Source organism: Nicotiana sylvestris, chromosome 2 (assembly GCF_000393655.2).
Source record: "Nicotiana sylvestris chromosome 2, ASM39365v2, whole genome shotgun sequence".
Lineage (NCBI taxonomy): Eukaryota > Viridiplantae > Streptophyta > Magnoliopsida > Solanales > Solanaceae > Nicotiana > Nicotiana sylvestris.
This window is the reverse complement of record NC_091058.1, coordinates 115,366,325-115,383,377: the sequence shown is the minus strand read 5'-3', so window position 1 is coordinate 115,383,377 and position 17,053 is coordinate 115,366,325. Positions and strand designations below refer to the sequence as shown.

At 34.4% G+C, this 17,053-nt stretch overlaps 2 protein-coding genes and 1 long non-coding RNA gene across 3 annotated transcripts; 2 read left to right on the top strand and 1 right to left on the bottom strand.

The window, feature by feature from the left end:
- Window positions 1-212: 212 nt before the first annotated feature.
- Window positions 213-4,113, bottom strand: LOC104226777 (L-ascorbate oxidase homolog). The gene is made up of 9 exons (XM_009778840.2): window positions 3,888-4,113; window positions 3,614-3,799; window positions 3,413-3,522; window positions 2,387-2,657; window positions 2,183-2,279; window positions 1,739-2,084; window positions 1,087-1,452; window positions 919-997; window positions 213-579 (listed from the first exon to the last, which is right to left on the bottom strand). Exons 2-9 carry the CDS (start codon window positions 3,755-3,757, stop codon window positions 376-378), a joined length of 1,617 nt encoding a protein of 538 aa, XP_009777142.1. The 5' UTR covers window positions 3,758-3,799; window positions 3,888-4,113; the 3' UTR covers window positions 213-375.
- Window positions 4,114-4,713: 600 nt separating this feature from the next.
- On the top strand, window positions 4,714-6,449 carry LOC104226770 (uncharacterized). Its single transcript, XR_710925.2, has 3 exons — window positions 4,714-4,840; window positions 4,935-5,014; window positions 6,044-6,449. It is a non-coding gene; the product is annotated as an uncharacterized lncRNA (long non-coding RNA).
- Window positions 6,450-10,260: 3,811 nt separating this feature from the next.
- LOC138885446 (uncharacterized) lies at window positions 10,261-12,469 on the top strand. Its single transcript, XM_070166397.1, has 5 exons — window positions 10,261-10,350; window positions 10,428-10,632; window positions 11,029-11,587; window positions 11,737-11,984; window positions 12,099-12,469. The coding sequence occupies exons 1-5, from the start codon at window positions 10,261-10,263 to the stop codon at window positions 12,467-12,469; spliced, it is 1,473 nt and encodes a 490-aa protein (XP_070022498.1).
- Window positions 12,470-17,053: the final 4,584 nt, after the last annotated feature.

The window sequence follows — 17,053 nt, the reverse complement described above, 5'->3', positions numbered from 1 at the left end:
TTCGTACTCATTTCGCTCTATTTTTGCATCCTGAAACTGGTAAATAGTATTATTTTTTTTTAGTGCAGATTAAAGATATTCTCTAAGCTGGACACTTATTCCTATACATAATGGGTATATGCCGTATATGCAATAATTTGACCACCATAATTTGCTCGGTAGAACTCGCATTGGTGTTTAGCTGTTAAGCTACATGAATATCAACAACGAAATTATCTAACAATGAACTTCGTATTAGCTTCATTTCAAAAACCACAAAATACAAAAGGTATCTGATTACAACATAAGCAGCCAAGTAATTATACTTTGCCGCAATCTCTCCTAGTCAACCTCTCATGACCGGTAATAAAACATTAGCCTAGAGGACCCATCAAATTAAGGATGTCGACCAGCAGCTTTGCCACAGAGAAGAGCATTAGTAGGTATGTAATATTCATTAGCTAGACTTTGGGTTGGGTTGTAGACCCTGAGGTACACCTGTTGTCCAAGATATTGCCTATCCCACATAGCTGACCTCAAATTCCACATTCCTTGGTTGTCCAATGATACCAATATAGCAGTCCAAGATTTTGGATAGACCTGCAAAAACCATTTCATGTTCATGATTAGGACTATATATTCAAATAGAGTTAATTTCACATATGGTCACTGACAACAAAATTTATCCATCAAGATGGTTTTACAATTATAATGGGTAAAATATTTTGCTGACTTTACTGGTATAGTGAGTAAAGTTCTATTACTTTAATGTGACAAAAGATAGTTCTCTTACTTTACTGTTACAACGGGTAAATTTCAATTACTTTAGAGAAATAATTTGGACTTTTCTATTATGGTGGGGATAGAAGTGCTCATACTGAAACTAACACTTCACATTCATGGAACTGTTGCGTTAAAGTGGCTGAATTTGACGTTTACCTGTGTAGTATGCCTAGTAGGAGCATCAACAAGATTGTACTTATTTCTACTTGCTTGTGTCCATGTGCCAGATCCAAAACTGCAGATTTTAGCAATAGGAAAGGATTAGAAAAGTCAGACTCTTATAACATTTGGAGAAATGGAAAACTTTGATGTACTAAGACATACCCGACAACCCAGAAATCATAGCCATCAAGATGCCAAGATTGCATAGTAGCTTCATTGTTTTGGAAAACGATTTCAATGAAGTCATGGTGAGAAGCTGGAAACACAGCTGTGGCTAGGTAAGGAGAACCATCTGAGGGAAAAGTTTGAATGGAGTTCAAGCTGAACACACCGGGGATGTTGAAGTGATCAGCAAGTTTTAGTGGAGTATCAGGATTAACATAAGAGACCCTATTCACTGCATATCTCAGCTTCCCATTGATAAGAGGTGCAGAGTTAGCCAGCACAAAACTCCTTGATATTGTAATTTTTCCATAGTGGAATGTACCCTGAGGATTTGGTCTAGCTGCATTTGCTGTCAGATTCCACCTTCAATTCATAAAGGAAAAGAGAATTAGGACATTTGAGAAATATAAACAATCTAGCTGTCAAGTGTCAACTATTCTTGAAATGCTTTCTTTATCATATGTAATGTTTTTTTTAATAATCGTGGTGTCAGGGCCAGCTTGCGCAGACCTCGACTAATGAGATACCGGCTACCTCCCACAAGCAATAGGTCTTATCATTTGAGAACTATAAACAATCCTAGCTGTAGAGTGTCCACTAGTCTTGAAATAATGTGAATATACATGGCAATTCTTGTGGATAAAGGTACCTGAATGTTCTGGCTTGCAACATAGACCAATGCATTTGGCCAGCTGGAGCAGATGGCATGGGTCCAGAAACGGACGTCTGAGAGTTAGAGTAGTGGAGAACTGCAGTAGCAGTAAGAACAGTCCTTGTGAACCTTGTGGAAGCAACAATGTAGTAGTCCTTTGGAGGTTGATCCAATGTAACAAGGACAGACATAGATTGACCCACATGGACATCAAGAGAATCATAGAGGCTCTGAATCACGTGAGATCCTTCAACCTCGACGACTCTCATCTTGTGGCCCTGAATTCTGAAGTTAAAAGTATTTTTTAAACCTACATTAGAGATCCTGAACATGTATGTTTTTCCTGTAAATGAAAAAAAAAAAGATGTCGTTAATGAGTTGTTCTTCAACAGGATTAAATGGCTAGGATACTTTAAATGATTAATGACAATGCAATATGACCTTGATCTCCAGTGAAGCTGGACTGCTTCTGTCCATTTATGAGGAGGCCGCTAGGAAAAGGAAGAGACTTCCCTGAGTCCAATATTTGCCGCAATACCTGCAAAAACCAAAGGTTAAGATACTGGGATATTTGCAGCACACAATTGGACAACTATATTATCTAATACAGTAAGAAAGAAAGCAAGAAAGAAGCAATTTAGTTACCTTATGGCTGCTTTTGTACCAATCACCAATAAGTAAACTGAAATCTCCAGCAGGTTTAGCATATGGAACTGGGATTACTGATCTTGCATATATGTTAAGTGCGCCGAAACCACCAACAGCTCTGTGCAATTGAGTTGAAGGGAAGTATGTATAGCTTCCAATCTGATCTTTCATTTGAAACTTGTAAGTGTAATTTGAATTTGGAGGAATGGGACAATTAGTTCCCAAAACTCCATCTTGCCATGAGTTCTTCCTTTGTTTGATTCCGTTCCTAAACAGTAAATACATGTAAGGCTATAGGTCTAACACTTGTTCTCAATAATTCTATGACTACAAAAGCAACAGCAAAATCAAGAGAAACCAAAATACTACACTTTTTGAATAACATGAAAACAACAACAACAAAAACCAGTGTAATTCCACAAGTGGAGTCTGCGGAGAATAGTGTGTACGCAGACCTTATCTCTACCTATAGGAAGGCAAAGCTCTACCTATAGGAAGGTAAAGAGACTATTTTCGGTAGACCCTCGGCTCAGGAAAAATAAAAGGAAGAAGCAAACCAATCAGAAAACCGAAGAGGAAATACAAGACTAACACTAAGTGGTGCAATCAGAAACCGAAGTGAAAGAAACAACTAGTAATAACAGAAATCTAAAGAACAAGAAAACGCAAGACTAACACTGAGTAATGCATTAAAGCTACTGGAATGCGCAAGGACAACGCTCCGCTACCTAACCCTCTACCTTAATTCTTAACATCCACACATTCCTATTTAGGATCATGTCCTCAGTAAGCTGGAGCATCTTCATGTCTTGCCTACTCACCTCTACCCAATATTTCTTCGAATAACATGACTCGCATATAAAAAGCCCAATGACGGAAATACATTCGGCAGAAGCAGTGTAGTTAACAAAATTGACTGCCAATAAGATAGTTATACGAGAAAAAAAGTCTAGACCAAATTCAAGCGAAGATCAACATTATATAAGCATAAATAAAAGGAATTTTTTTGGAAAAGAAACTCACCATGTCAGTAGAAGAGGCTCGTCCAACTTATTAATGAGGTTGAGGATTACATTCTCATTAGTGATAAGATCAAGTTTTGGACCAGGGAATTGACCATTGATCAGGATTATCTACAAGTTCAAACATGAAAACTTCACCAGAAAATTCAAGTTCTTAATTAACCATACAGCTAGCAGTAGAAAATAGAAAACAGTAACCAACCTGCTGAGGAACACCAAGTGGAGAAGCAGTTCCATAAGTAGCAGTCCATGTAAAATATCTATAAGCATCCTCTGCTTTCACCACAGAAACACTCCCAAAAACCAAGATTCCACAAATCAAATAAAAAAGAGCAACTTTCCCCATTGCAGCTATGCTTAAAGAATCAACACTCAAAACTCCTTATACCTGCAAATATACCAAATGCGCACACACACACATATAAGTCCAATCCACAGAGTATCTAACAGAAACAGAGAAGAAAATGGAAATATACCAGGTTTGAGTGGGTATGAGCTGAAGTATACTTCTTCTAAAAATAGAACGAATGAACAAATGTATCACTGTCTAATAGATCTAGTGGAGGATTTGTATAAAGCAGCACATAAATACCGACTAAGTTGCGGAAAAGAGCTTCGCTGGATAGGGCATATATAATGCCAACTCTCATATTCGGCGCACTTCACGCGATTCCGCGTTATTATTATTAGACTTTAACCCCCCCAAATGTTTTTTCTTCTCTTTGTTTCTTTTACTTTTGGATCACTTTTATATCATTTTGCTAGGTGTAAAGAAGCGTGGAAAGACAAGGTTAGTAATAGTTGAAAGTTAAAACCCCCATAAATCTCGCCGTCCGTCCTGTCAATATAAACTTGTTTTTAAGGATTTAATGTAAAAATGTTTAAACTAGTACTCCCTTCGTCCCCGTTTATGTGGCGGCGAACAGAGTTTAGAAGAAAAAAACGTTTGAATTTGTGATCTAAATTAAGTCATAAACACTTGTGTAACTATAAATCATCTCACTAAATGAGTATAAAGTCCAATTATTTTTAAATATAAAAGTATAACACGTATATTGGAACAAGAGAATAACATATTTCAGCGTTTGACTATGTGACAAAAAGTGGAGAAACCAAAATTTTCACTAAGAGAAATTAAAATATAAAGAAATAAGCATACACAAAAAGCAAGAAAATTAAATATTTTATATATATATATATATATATATATATATATTATAAAAGTGAAAGCTCCTTCAAATTACTAATTTACCCTTATCCTCTTAAATTGAACAAAAAAAGAGTCTAAAATACTATACGCCTGTTCGAAGAGTCTTCCTTCTAACAATCACCATCCTGAACTGTTGCATCGTTTTATTCCTTTGTTTATAAAGTCAGAAGCCGATGACACTTTTTCCTCAATCTTGGATCTTCTCTGTTAACCTAACAGGTTTACCCCCTTGCCGATCTTATTTACCAAACTGTCATATTTTTTATTAATTATCTTTTTCTCACAGTTTTCCCCATTTTAATTTGATGGTCAGATCTTTGTCGTCGCTACTATTCCCTCCATCTATTTTCCGGCTAAATCCTTAACGATATCTATCTCCGCCGAAGTCGGATTGTAAGTTCATTCTATTGATATAACTTTTCAAGAGAATTCGAACGTGATGTTAATTCCGTATCACCATCACTTGAAACCATCACATAATAATTGAATCCTTTGACCGCCAAGATTATATGCTTCTAATCATAACTTAGAGAAAAATATTGACACATGTATATTTTTTTGGCGAGTCAAATAATAAATTTCTTGAAAATAGTTATTCCAAAATAGTTTCAGTATTATAGTTTAATATATTTTAATGTAGTTTTATGAATGTTACTTGTTTTAAATTAAAAAATGAGTATTTATACTCAACCAAGTATCAAAAAAATTTGTAGTAAAACCTTTCATAACATAAGTAGTTTTTAAATATGGAGGTCCGATGAATAATGTTGTCATAGGACTTATAACTTTGCTATTATCTACTTCTTGCTCTTACAGATAAGATTAAATATATATATTTGAGAAAGATGAAATCACACACATATATATCTACACGTACAATTTTATGAGTCACCATCCTACACTTTCAGTCTCTTGCATTCTTTAAATTACATTAATATAGATAATATACCTCTTACAAATTGGAGTAATACACTTTTACTATATCTGAATCATTTCAGGAAAGTAGAGGGACAAAGCAACACTAAATTAAGTATCATCAGTTTGATAAATGTATTAATTTCTTTAATGCTTTCTTATCTAAGTCCTATATCAATTTATTTTCACATCTGATAAATGTTTCTTGGTTGAACTTATGTTGTTTTTATCTAAGTCTAATTTAGTAGCTACACGGGGGAGAGAAAGGAGAACTTTCTTGATAAGGCTAATGTAAGGAAAGGACCATGGTTATCCGAGGAGGACATCAAGCTCTAATATTTTATTGAAAAATAAGAAATTAAATCTTTTCCCTTAACTTTATTTTACTTGATTACCGAATTTTCATTAACTAGATAAAAAATGACTAATGGAACCCAATCTTTCATATCACTTATGAAATTTAAACTTTAATGCTTACTAATGTCTATAATTCAATATTATTTATAGGTGTATATGATGAAATTGGAGATTTTGTGCACGGCATGTTCCTAGAAATAGAAAAAGTGAGACTTGAATATTTCAAAAAAGAGCAATCAACCTTGAGAAGAAAATTATTCCAAAGCACAATCGGTATGGTTACGGCTGAAAAATGTTGAGAAGATAGTTGATCAAAGAATGCTTCTTTCAACATTATCTGCTTGAGCAATCAAACTTCAAGGAGGATATGCCAAAATCTAATTGATAGTGTGCTGGCTACCAGAATGGAGATAGAGTTTGTCGAAGAGTATTCTTTTTGACTCTATTAATAAAAGATCTATGTTAAGGTAATGCTAGCTTTTGGTATATTCAAATTGTAATTTATAATAATACAGTGTTTTTCGAATATGTATGAATTTACAAACTTTAGTATATATAGTTTATAAAAATGATATAAAACACACGTGCAGAGAAACTTATGTCTATATATATATATATATATAATTTCCAGCGAAGGGACGCCTCTTGGACAAAGGTGGCTATGCCATTGGAAGTAGCAATTAGTAATAACTTTATTAATAAATACTTATTGTAATTATTTTATAAGTAACTCAATTGTGTAAATATTTTTTCCAATGTTAATACACAAAATTTAAACTTACTAAAACATATTTAATAAGGAAAACCATAGACTTTAGGGTCGTAACATTGCAGTTTGAATCACAATATCACAATTTAAATTCTTAGACTTTATCTGTACTCTTTCTTACTAAATGTATTTACACTTCTTTTTCTTGCCTTTAATATAGGAAGTATGACTTTTACCAAAAAAGGTAGTATGTGTAGTATAAAGATAGTAGAGGTTGAGTTGGATGTGTAGTTTTATTGGGATTGTTGAATGTTGAATGTTGAGTGTTGAGAGATTTGAATACAGGAACGTGAGCCATCTGAAAAAATTTAAGAGCAGTAAACAATACAGCATGCTATTTCCTTTAATTACCAGGGGTAGTAGCCGCGATATTACCACTTGCTACTTTCTTTTCTCCTTTTTTTTTTTAAAACCTTTTTTTCTTGCTAGATTTCCCCCCTTTTAGTGCGGCTTAATATTCACTGTACAATTTAAATGACGCAGTCAGTTAATGGCTGAGAATCGACGATGTCAGCTTTCACATGCATATTTCATGGTCAGAATTCAGAATCCAAAGAGCTCAATCTCTTTTTTCTTTTTCATTTCTCTTTCTCAATTTCTTCCAATAAATTTCTTCTTCTCTGTATTTAGACTTAATTTTGAAATCTGCATGTATATTACTGCAGTTTTTGCAATTTGAGAGAAGAATTTTCGAATTTAAAATGGTTCTTGCAATTCAAGCCACCCCCTCTACGCAGGGGTGGGAGCATATGGTACCATCAATTTGATATTGCAAATTAAAGTCAAAGCAATTAATGTCTTCTGCACAGTACGAATGAACTGGCTGAGGATTATGATGCAAGTAAAATAACAATCTTAAGCATCCTATAATTTTCTACTTATCTATATTATTATATTAAAAGCACGAAGGCCCTTAACGAAATGTCGTTCGCTTTTTTTACTCTTTTAAAATAGAGTTCATATTAGATAAAATAGTAATTTGATCATTTTCCTAATATTTAGGAATAGTCATTTATTATTTTTCAAATATTTAACACTTTAAAATACTAAAATTTGGATTACTAAATCTTTCCTTATTTAAATTATATAAGAACTACTAATATTTAGAAAAATTACAATCAAGTTATTTTTTACTTCACAATTAATTTGCTTTGTTATTTGTTTAGGCTTAGTTTCTTCCGTCTACAATTATTTGATGTATTATATTGACTTAGGTTAGGTTCAAAAATAATAAACATCATGTCTATATCATTCAGCTGGTCTTCTTTAATTTTAATAACATCACAATTTTGGTAAATAAATAAATTTTATTTAGGTGAAACACAATAATTAGTTCTGAGTACAGATTTTAGAGTCATCTATTTGAATACTTGGAAAGAGTAGTCTAAACCAAACATGTCGTTTATTCATTTATAACTTTTAGTCTCCTACTTAAATAATATTTTTTTTGTTCATCTATTTTTTGTATGATATTAGAAAATTACATTCAATAATATAAATAAAAAAATAAATAAAATTAAAAATTTATAAAAGAGAGAGAAAAGGCATGGTTGATAAAAGTCAATAACACAAATAATTCTACAAAACAAAGATTTAAAAGTAAAATGTGAGGAATATATTTATTTGTACCCTTTGGAAATATAACTCTTAATAGATAAAGTTATTTACAGTTAAATATTTAAAATTGGGGAGGATTTTATATTAATATTTAAATAATAAAATATAAATTATTTTCTTTAGTAACAAATTATTAAGTTTTTGAAACAACTTATTAGACAAAAAAACTTACTCAATTCTTTTTAAATTCATCATATAAAAAGAATTATTTTTTAAGTTGAAAAAAATTCTTAATATAGTATTAATACCCAAATTGATAAAAGTGCCTAACTTGATGTAACAATGATGAAATAGTAGAGACAAAATATATCCTAAATGAGTTGTTATGAATTATTTTTTATTTTTGCATTCATCCTAACAAACAATAACTTGTTGTAAAATATTAACTCAATATTAGTCACTTTTAGGCTTCATATTTTTATTTTATCAATTTTCTTCTATGAGCTATAGCACCACCTCTTATTCACAAATTTTAAAGAACAAAAGATTCAATTTTCAATTTAGAGTTACGGAAAAGGCTCAAATATGCTATCAAACTTTAAAAAATGGCATATCTACGTCACCCGTTAAAAATGGGATGTATTCATGTCACTGTTGTTACACTATTGGTTCATTTGTGCCATTATTCATTAACGGTTCTCACACCTGGTATTTACATTATAAATCATTATTTTTTAACTTTACACTTGCCATGTGTCGTTTAATTAGACCCCTTCCAATAACTACATCATAATAAAAGTATACTTGATCATATTTGTGTATTCTCGAATGAACTTGAGTACAACTTCTTAAAAATATTTGCACAAAAACTCTTAAATATTCGAGGGCTATGTGTCTTAGCTAAACTAAAATTGAATAATTTGATAACTTGTGAAATTGAAGCAACAAACTTATAAAATTGACACAAAATTTAAGGTGATTACATTGAATGGTGATTGAGAACTTTTATGTGATAAAGTTTCTCCCTTTTTCGAGTTACCTATTTAGGTCCAATGTTATTATTTACAGAGCTTACACATAATATTTTATCATTTAAACATAACTTTAATATAATATTTATGTGATGATTTACACGCGCAACGCGCGTACACTAAGACTACTGTTATTTAAAAGTATGAAATTCTCTACCCTAATCACTATCCTTTCATTATTTAAGTATTACTACTAAGTAAGCTTAGGTTCCATTATTATTTGAACAATTCTCAACTTCTTTACAAAGTAAATTTATTTGAAACCGTTTCTATTTAATACAACAAGTATTATTTTAATTGCGAGCCTAACTTGGGATGAAAAAATTATTATGCGGTAAACAATTGCTCACGATTGTATTGGGGAAAATCGAGTTGACATTTGGAATTAATTATGTGGCTGACATGTCAAGACACATGGATCAATAAAAGAGCAATAGCTGGCAAAGAGTACACAAAGAGACGCGAGCCTTAATAGGTACGAGCAAAGGTTCAAGAAAACAAGAAAGAACGGTTACTCGGACCTCTTGATAATCTGAAGAGACATCAGTGGAATGAACCAAGATAACAAAAAAGTACAGATACATATTATCTGCAATTAATGAGCATAAATGATGGGGAACATTATAGAATCTTTACGAAACAGTTATGATTGTCAATTATAACATTTCATTAATGTCATTAATTGCTCACAATGGCTTTACTATGAGAAAAAAGAAACGTAGTACTTAGAAATAGCTATAAAAGGAGAGAAATAACATTTTGTATGTAGACACTGATTATTATTGGAATATATTGATTTACAATGCTTTATTTTGCTTACTCGGCTACTTCTCAATTCAATTTTTCTTTTTCATTACATAATTATTTTTTTGTTTGATTATCAGTAACCCGGGTTCTTCTAAAATTAAGCTTTGACTGAAATTCCTATTTTCTGGTTAAATAAATTGGTTCTATTACCGGGAATTTGATAATTTTTTACTTTCTAAATCAACTCTTTTGTCAAAATAATCATGTCGAATGTCAACGACAACAACCAACAAAATTTACAGCACCAAGAAAATCAGGAACATCAGGAAAATCAACAAGGCGATGGAACTCCAGTCCCTTCACAACGAAACTCTCCTCGACAATCCCGAGAAGGGACTCCTGACGGATCTGAATCAAATATGACGAGCAGTTTGAGAATGATCAAGCTATTGATGAAGCTTTGAAAAAATTAATTGCTCAACAGGTCAGTAATGCTCTTCAGGCTTTTGCTAACCAGTTGTCGGTTATACCACCAACACCAACTCCAAACAACAACACCATGGAAAATCCTCGCTCAGGACTCGTTAACTCAGGTAGTGGAGGAACTCCCAACGAATCTCATGATGGAGGATCAGGTAACCCAGTTAATTCTGATTTATAAAGTTTAGTACTAACTTTGCAAAAGCATCTCAAGGAGCAGAGCGATCGCATAGAGCAGATACCTGGAGTGCCGCCCGTAATCAAGGGAATAGATACGGACAAATACTCTCAACAACCTTGGAAGCCAAGTGCTGCTCCTTTACCAATTCCAAAAAAATTCAAGATGACCGATATTCCGAAATACGATGGAACAACTGATCCACGGGATCACGTAACTGCATTTACAACTGGTGTAAAGGGCAATGATTTGACCAAGTAAGAAATTGAATCAGTGTTGGTCAAAAAATTCGGAGAAACACTCACGAAGGGAGCATTGACATTGTACTCTCTTTTACGTGAAAATTCTATTGATTCTTTTGCTAAGCTTGCAGATTCATTTATCAAAGCATACTTGGGAGCTCAAAAAGTTGAAAAGCGAATGGAGGACATTTTCAAAATAAAACAAAGAGATACGGAGCCGCTTAGGGAATTCATAGACAGATTCCAGCGTGAAAGGATGATGTTGCCACGTGCACCGGATAACTGGGCGGCTATGGCCTTTGCCAGTAATCTAAATGAAAAAAGCTCGGAAGCTACGAGGAGACTCAAAGAAAGCTTACGAGAATTTCCAGCAACAGCTTGGAATGATGTTTATAATAGATACAACACAAAGCCGCGGATAGAAGAAAATACTATCATTCAGTCTCGGAAAGATGAAAGAGTGAGTTCAAGACGAGCTAAAACTGAAAAAAGGTCCGGTAAAAACAGGTACGAGCCTTATATGGACCAGCAGGACGGGATTGTTCAAAACAGGAAAACCCAAGGTATGATCTTAGATCAAGATATAGAGAGCCAGGTTCATTATCAAGGTTATAAAAAGAACAAAACATGCGAGATACACGAGATAATGACAGAAGCTCGAAAGAAAAAATCGGCGGCTACAATTTTAATGTTAGCACATCCGAGTTGGTGGCTATTTTAAGAAGCGTGGGAGACAAGGTATGGTGGCCAAAGAAAATGAGATCAAACCCAAACATGCGAAATCCTAATTTTTGGTGCGAGTTTCACAACGATCACAGTCACAAAACAGCGAATTGCAGATTGTTACAAGGTGAAGTAGAACATTTACTAAAACAAGGGTACTTAACTGAATTGTTTAGTAAAAAGGGAAAACAAGCATATATGAAGAATAAGCAGGAACCGCCAAAACCTCCTTCACCAAAAAGGATGGTTAATGTCATAAGTGGAGGGGAAGAGATCAATGGCGTAACATATACGGCAACAAAGAAAGTGTCAAAAATTACAGTTACCCATGCGAAGCGAGTTCGACGGGTTTTGAAAGAAGATAGTATAACATTTGATGATGCAGATGCAGATGGCGTGATGAGCCCGCATAATGATGCACTAATAATATCTTTACTTATACATGACACTAATATAAAATGAGTTTTGATTGACCCAGGTAGTTCTATGAATATCATTCTGTTGAGAGTGGTAAACGAGATGCAAGTTGATGATAAGCTGATACCCAAGGCACACACCTTGTCTAGTTTTGACAACTTGAGCGTCGTAACAAAAAGGGAGATAATACTCACCACATTCGTAGAAGGAGTAGTCAAAGACACCAAATTTCAAGTATTAGAAATGGATAGGGCTTACAACATAATTCTCGGCAGACCATGGATTCACGAAATGGATGATGTTCCATCTATTTTACATCAAGTTATCAAGTTTCCTTCCCTATGGGGAATACCGCAAATCCGTGGTGACCAACAAGCTTCTCAAAGCATTAACACCATGGCAGATTCAAGGGCAAAAAGAGACAAAAAATAGCAATCACAGAATTTAGCTGAGGATGCAGCAACACAAGCCTCAACTGAAGACAGGCAAACAGATGTAGACTTGAGGCCTGATACTATTCAAGAACCAGAAGAAAATAAAAATATCAAAACAACAATCGAGGAACTGGAAGCTGTGGTATTATTTGTACATTGGCCGAACAGAAAAGTCTACATTGGGACCAACTTCGGCCCAGAGATGAAACGTAAGTTGATTGAATTTTTAAAGGCTAACGCAAATTGTTTTACTTGGTCCATTCAGATATGACAGGTATACCACCGAAGGTAATGACCCACATATTAAATGAAGATCCATCATACCCACCTGTCAAACAAAAGAAAAGGAATCAAGGCTCCTTCAAGAATCAGGTGATTCAAGATGAGGTGCAAAAGCTTTTAAAAATTGGGTCCATCCACGAGGTAAAGTATCCAGATTGGTTGGTTAATACTATAGTGGTGCCCAAAAAAATGGTAAGTGGCAAGTTTGTGTAGATTATACTGATCTAACTAAAGCTTTCCCTAAAGATTCTTTTTCATTACCGTATATAGATCAACTAATTGATGCTACTGCATGGGACATGAATTATTAAGTTTTTTAGATGCCTATTCAGGATATAATCAGATTAAAATGGATCCTCTAGATGAAGAAAAAACTTCCTTTATCACAGACAGGGGGACTTACTGTTACAAAGTTATGTCGTTCGGCTTAAAGAATGTTGGGGCCACATACCAAAAGCTAGTGACCAAAATGTTTCAAGAACACCTAGGAAAAACCATGGAGGTATATATAGATGATATACTGGTCAAATCACAACAAGTAAGGGACCATATTCAACACTTGTCAAATACATTTTAGATTCTTCGCAAATTCAACATGAAGCTAAATCCTGAGAAATGTGCATTTGGCATGTCATTAGGTAAGTTCTTGGGATTCCTTGTTTCTAACCGTGATATTGAAGTAAATCCCGCACAGATTAAAGTTATTGACGAAATTCCGGATATATTACGAGCAAAAAAGAACAGAGGCTGACAGGAAGAATAGCAACTTTGGAAAAGTTTATTTCCAAGTCATCGGAAAAGTGCTTCAAGTTCTTTTCAGCCCTAAAAAAGAAAAATCAATTTGAATGGTCTAAAGAATGTCAACAAGCGCTGAAAAATTTAAAAGTGTACTTGTCAAATCCACCATTGCTAGCCAAACCAAAAGATGGAAAAAAACTGCTTATCTACCTTGCTGTTTCAGAAGTAGCGGTAAGTGCCATATTAGTTCGAGAGGACCAAAGTAAAAAATCTCCGATTTATTATGTTAGCAAGTCTTTATTAGATGTTGAGACTCGATATCCTTATTTAGAAAAACTTGCACTAGCATTAATTATGGCATTTAGGAAATTAAGACCTTATTTCCAATGTCATCCTATCTATGTAGTAACTGCCTACCCCTTACGTAATATATTGCATAAACAAGAGTTATCGGGTAGATTAGCCAAATAGGCTATAGAGCTAAGCGAATATGATATTGCATATCAACCTAGAACTACAATAAAGTCACAAGTTTTAGCAAATTTTGTGGCAGAATATGAAGCTGTGATCGCAGGTTTAGAATCGGCATGAGAGCTCGGAATAGAGCAGGTCATAAATCAAAAGTGATTCACAGCTCGTAGTTAACCAAATGCAGGGGACTTATATAGCTAGAGGGGCAAGGATGCAACAATACCTGGAAAGGGCACGAGACTTAGTCAAACAATTCCAAACTTGGAAAGTCACGCAGATACCAAGGGAAGAGAATGTCGAGGCAGAAGCTTTAGCTAATCTTGCATCCACTGCAGAAGTGACAAATGAAGAAAACACTTCCGTAATAAATTTGTTTCATTCAGTGCTTGATCAAGAAAAAAATGAGGTAAATTACAATAATCTAACTTGGGATTGGAGAAATGAGATTGTCAATTTTTTGCAGTATGGAATACTACCTGAAGATAAGAAAAAAGCTCAGGCACTTCGCCAAAAGGCTGCTCGTTACTGTTTAAATCAGGGCAATTTATATAGAAAAATGTTCGGTGACCCTCTAGCAAGATGTCTCAGTCCTTCTCAAATGGAATATGTGATGAAAGAAATACACGAGGGACATTGTGAAAATCACGCTGGAGGAAGATTTTTGGTGAAAACTATAATTAGGGCTGACTATTACTGGCCAAAAATGGAAGAAGAGGCGGAAAGTTTTGTGGCTAAATGTGACAAGTGCCAAAGATATGGCAACAACATGCATCGACCAGCTGAATTATTACATCCAATTGTTGCACCATGGCCTTTTATGAAGTGGAGAATGGATATCGTAGGTCCACTACCACAAGCCAAAGGCAAGGTAAGATTTCTGTTAGTACTCATCGATTATTTTACTAAGTGGGTAGAAGCAGGAGCCTTCAAACATGTACGAGAAAAAGAGGTCAGTTACTTCATCTGGTGAAATATCATATGCCGGTTTGGGGTTCCAAAAGAGATCGTGTACGATAATGGCCAGCAATTCATAGGTGCACCAATCACAGAAGGCAAATTAGAAGGATTACATCAACACCTTATCATTCAGTGGCCAATGGACAAGATGAAATGCTGAATCAACAACTTGAAGAAAAGACTAGAAGAATCAAAGGGCAAGTGGCCAGAGGCTACCTGGAGTCTTGTGGGCTTACCGAACAATAATAAAAACAAGTACGGGAGAAACACCGTTCTCACTTGTATATGGAGCTGAAGCCATAATTCCAGTCGAAATAGGGGAGCCAAGTACGAGATATACTCAAGCTACTGAAGAGTAGAATGAAGAAGAGATGCAGGTAAATCTGGATTTACTTGAAGAAAGGAGGGAAACTACCTTAATAAGGATGGCAGTGCAAAAACAAGTTATTGAGCAGTATTACAATCGGAATGCTCGTCTCAAATACTTCAATATTGGGGAATACGTACTCAAGAAAGTTTTACAATCCACGAGGGAAACAAATGCAGGAAAGTTAAGTCCAAATTGGGAAGGGCCTTACAAGATTCATGGTATCGCAGGAAAAGGTGCATATGAGCTTGAAACCCTAGATGGCAAGATTCTACCTTCGAGTTGGAATGATGTTCATCTGAAGAAGTACTATTTCTAAGGAAAGGAAATACCAACGGTCAGGTACCCCCACTTACGATTTTATTTTTGAATTTTTAAAGTTGTACTAACAATTTTAGATGATAGGCAAAAAGCTAGCCCACACTAAATGATGAATTTAGATCTGAAAGACACGCGGAAGAAACATAATTCCTGGTCTAGGGTTGCAACTATTCTGATGGAAATATAATGGGTTAAGCAGTCTTCATCTAAAAATTATATCTTCGAATCCCGTATGTTTTTCCTTTTCAGAAAAAGGACCGCATGGAAGGAATAATCAAGTGCTCGAAATTTCATACTTCAAAGCTCAAACACTTGGGGAACTATATAATATACATATAATATATGTATAAGGAAGGCAAAGAAGGCTGAAACAATTAAATTTCAAGTTAAGCCTAAAGTCTACTCAACAAATATCAAGTTCAGAGCAAAGTCACGAGCCAAAAATGGAAGCCTGATCCAAAAACCTGTGAAGAATATACTCATGGATACAAATTTCAAAATCTTACAAATGTTTAGGTTAAAGGCAGTATTTAGCCATTGGTCATAAAGAAACCCTTGGATTCTCTTTTTTTACAAATTTATTGTAAAGAAAACAGTTACTGAAGAGTTATAGAAGATATTTAAATACATGTAAGTTGTTATTTACGTTCGACAAGTTTGAATGAAAACTTTTATCAAAGTTATTCTAAGAACATGTGTGTTCCTATGTGAGACCCCATATGTTTTTTTCTCTCTTTTCTTACGTAATATACGTAACGTGACATGGTTATATTAGGTATATATAATTGGGTATATCACATTGGGAGAATAAGACTGAAAATGTGTGGTAATGTCAAGGAACTAAACTAAAGCTTTAGGTCAAAGGAATCACTTAAACAAAGGTTCGTGGTTAAAGAAATGGCTCAGGTAGCCCCCCGCGCATTCGGAAGGTTTAAGTTAACTTGCACCTATGTGATAAGACTAAGAGTATCTAATATGCTAAGAATAATGTGTTATGAGGTATTATAATATCACACTGGTCACATGTTAAGTTTTGGAATCAAGCAAGTTGCGAAATAAATGTCGGCAAAAGTTATCGTAAATTTCTCTAATAAATTTTCTAAACTTTGGGCCAAATGTATCAGATCATTTCTCCCAATATATAACGATATAGGGGACCCACAACCTATTGAATCGAAGGTCTACGAGTCTAGTTTGCAAACGAAAAAACATCACATCAAACTGACATTGGAGTAAAAAGTTATGACTGTCTTACCACGGACTGTCCGGGCTAAAACCGGGTCGCGAACTGGGTCGGGTCAAACAAGTGGTATAAGTCGGCAAATTCGAATTTTAAGACCTCAAAACATTTCATTTTAGTCCCAAAATAGTGAGCTAGCTGAAGAGAAGGTTCCATGGTGTTCTTGAGTAATTAAGGTGCATTTTTAATGATTTATATCGTTAAAG

Coding starts and splice junctions, on each gene's coding strand:
- LOC138885446 (XM_070166397.1), top strand. CDS start 10,261: ATGTCGAATGTCAACGACAACAACCAACAAAATTTACAGCACCAAGAA. Junction 10,633..11,028: donor ATCTCATGATGGAGGATCAG/GTAACCCAGTTA, acceptor CTAAGCTTGCAG/ATTCATTTATCAAAGCATAC. Junction 11,985..12,098: donor ACGGGTTTTGAAAGAAGATA/GTATAACATTTG, acceptor TGATTGACCCAG/GTAGTTCTATGAATATCATT.
- LOC104226777 (XM_009778840.2), bottom strand. CDS start 3,757: ATGGGGAAAGTTGCTCTTTTTTATTTGATTTGTGGAATCTTGGTTTTT. Junction 2,658..3,412: donor GAGCCTCTTCTACTGACATG/GTGAGTTTCTTT, acceptor TTTACTGTTTAG/GAACGGAATCAAACAAAGGA. Junction 998..1,086: donor TATGATTTCTGGGTTGTCGG/GTATGTCTTAGT, acceptor TAAAATCTGCAG/TTTTGGATCTGGCACATGGA.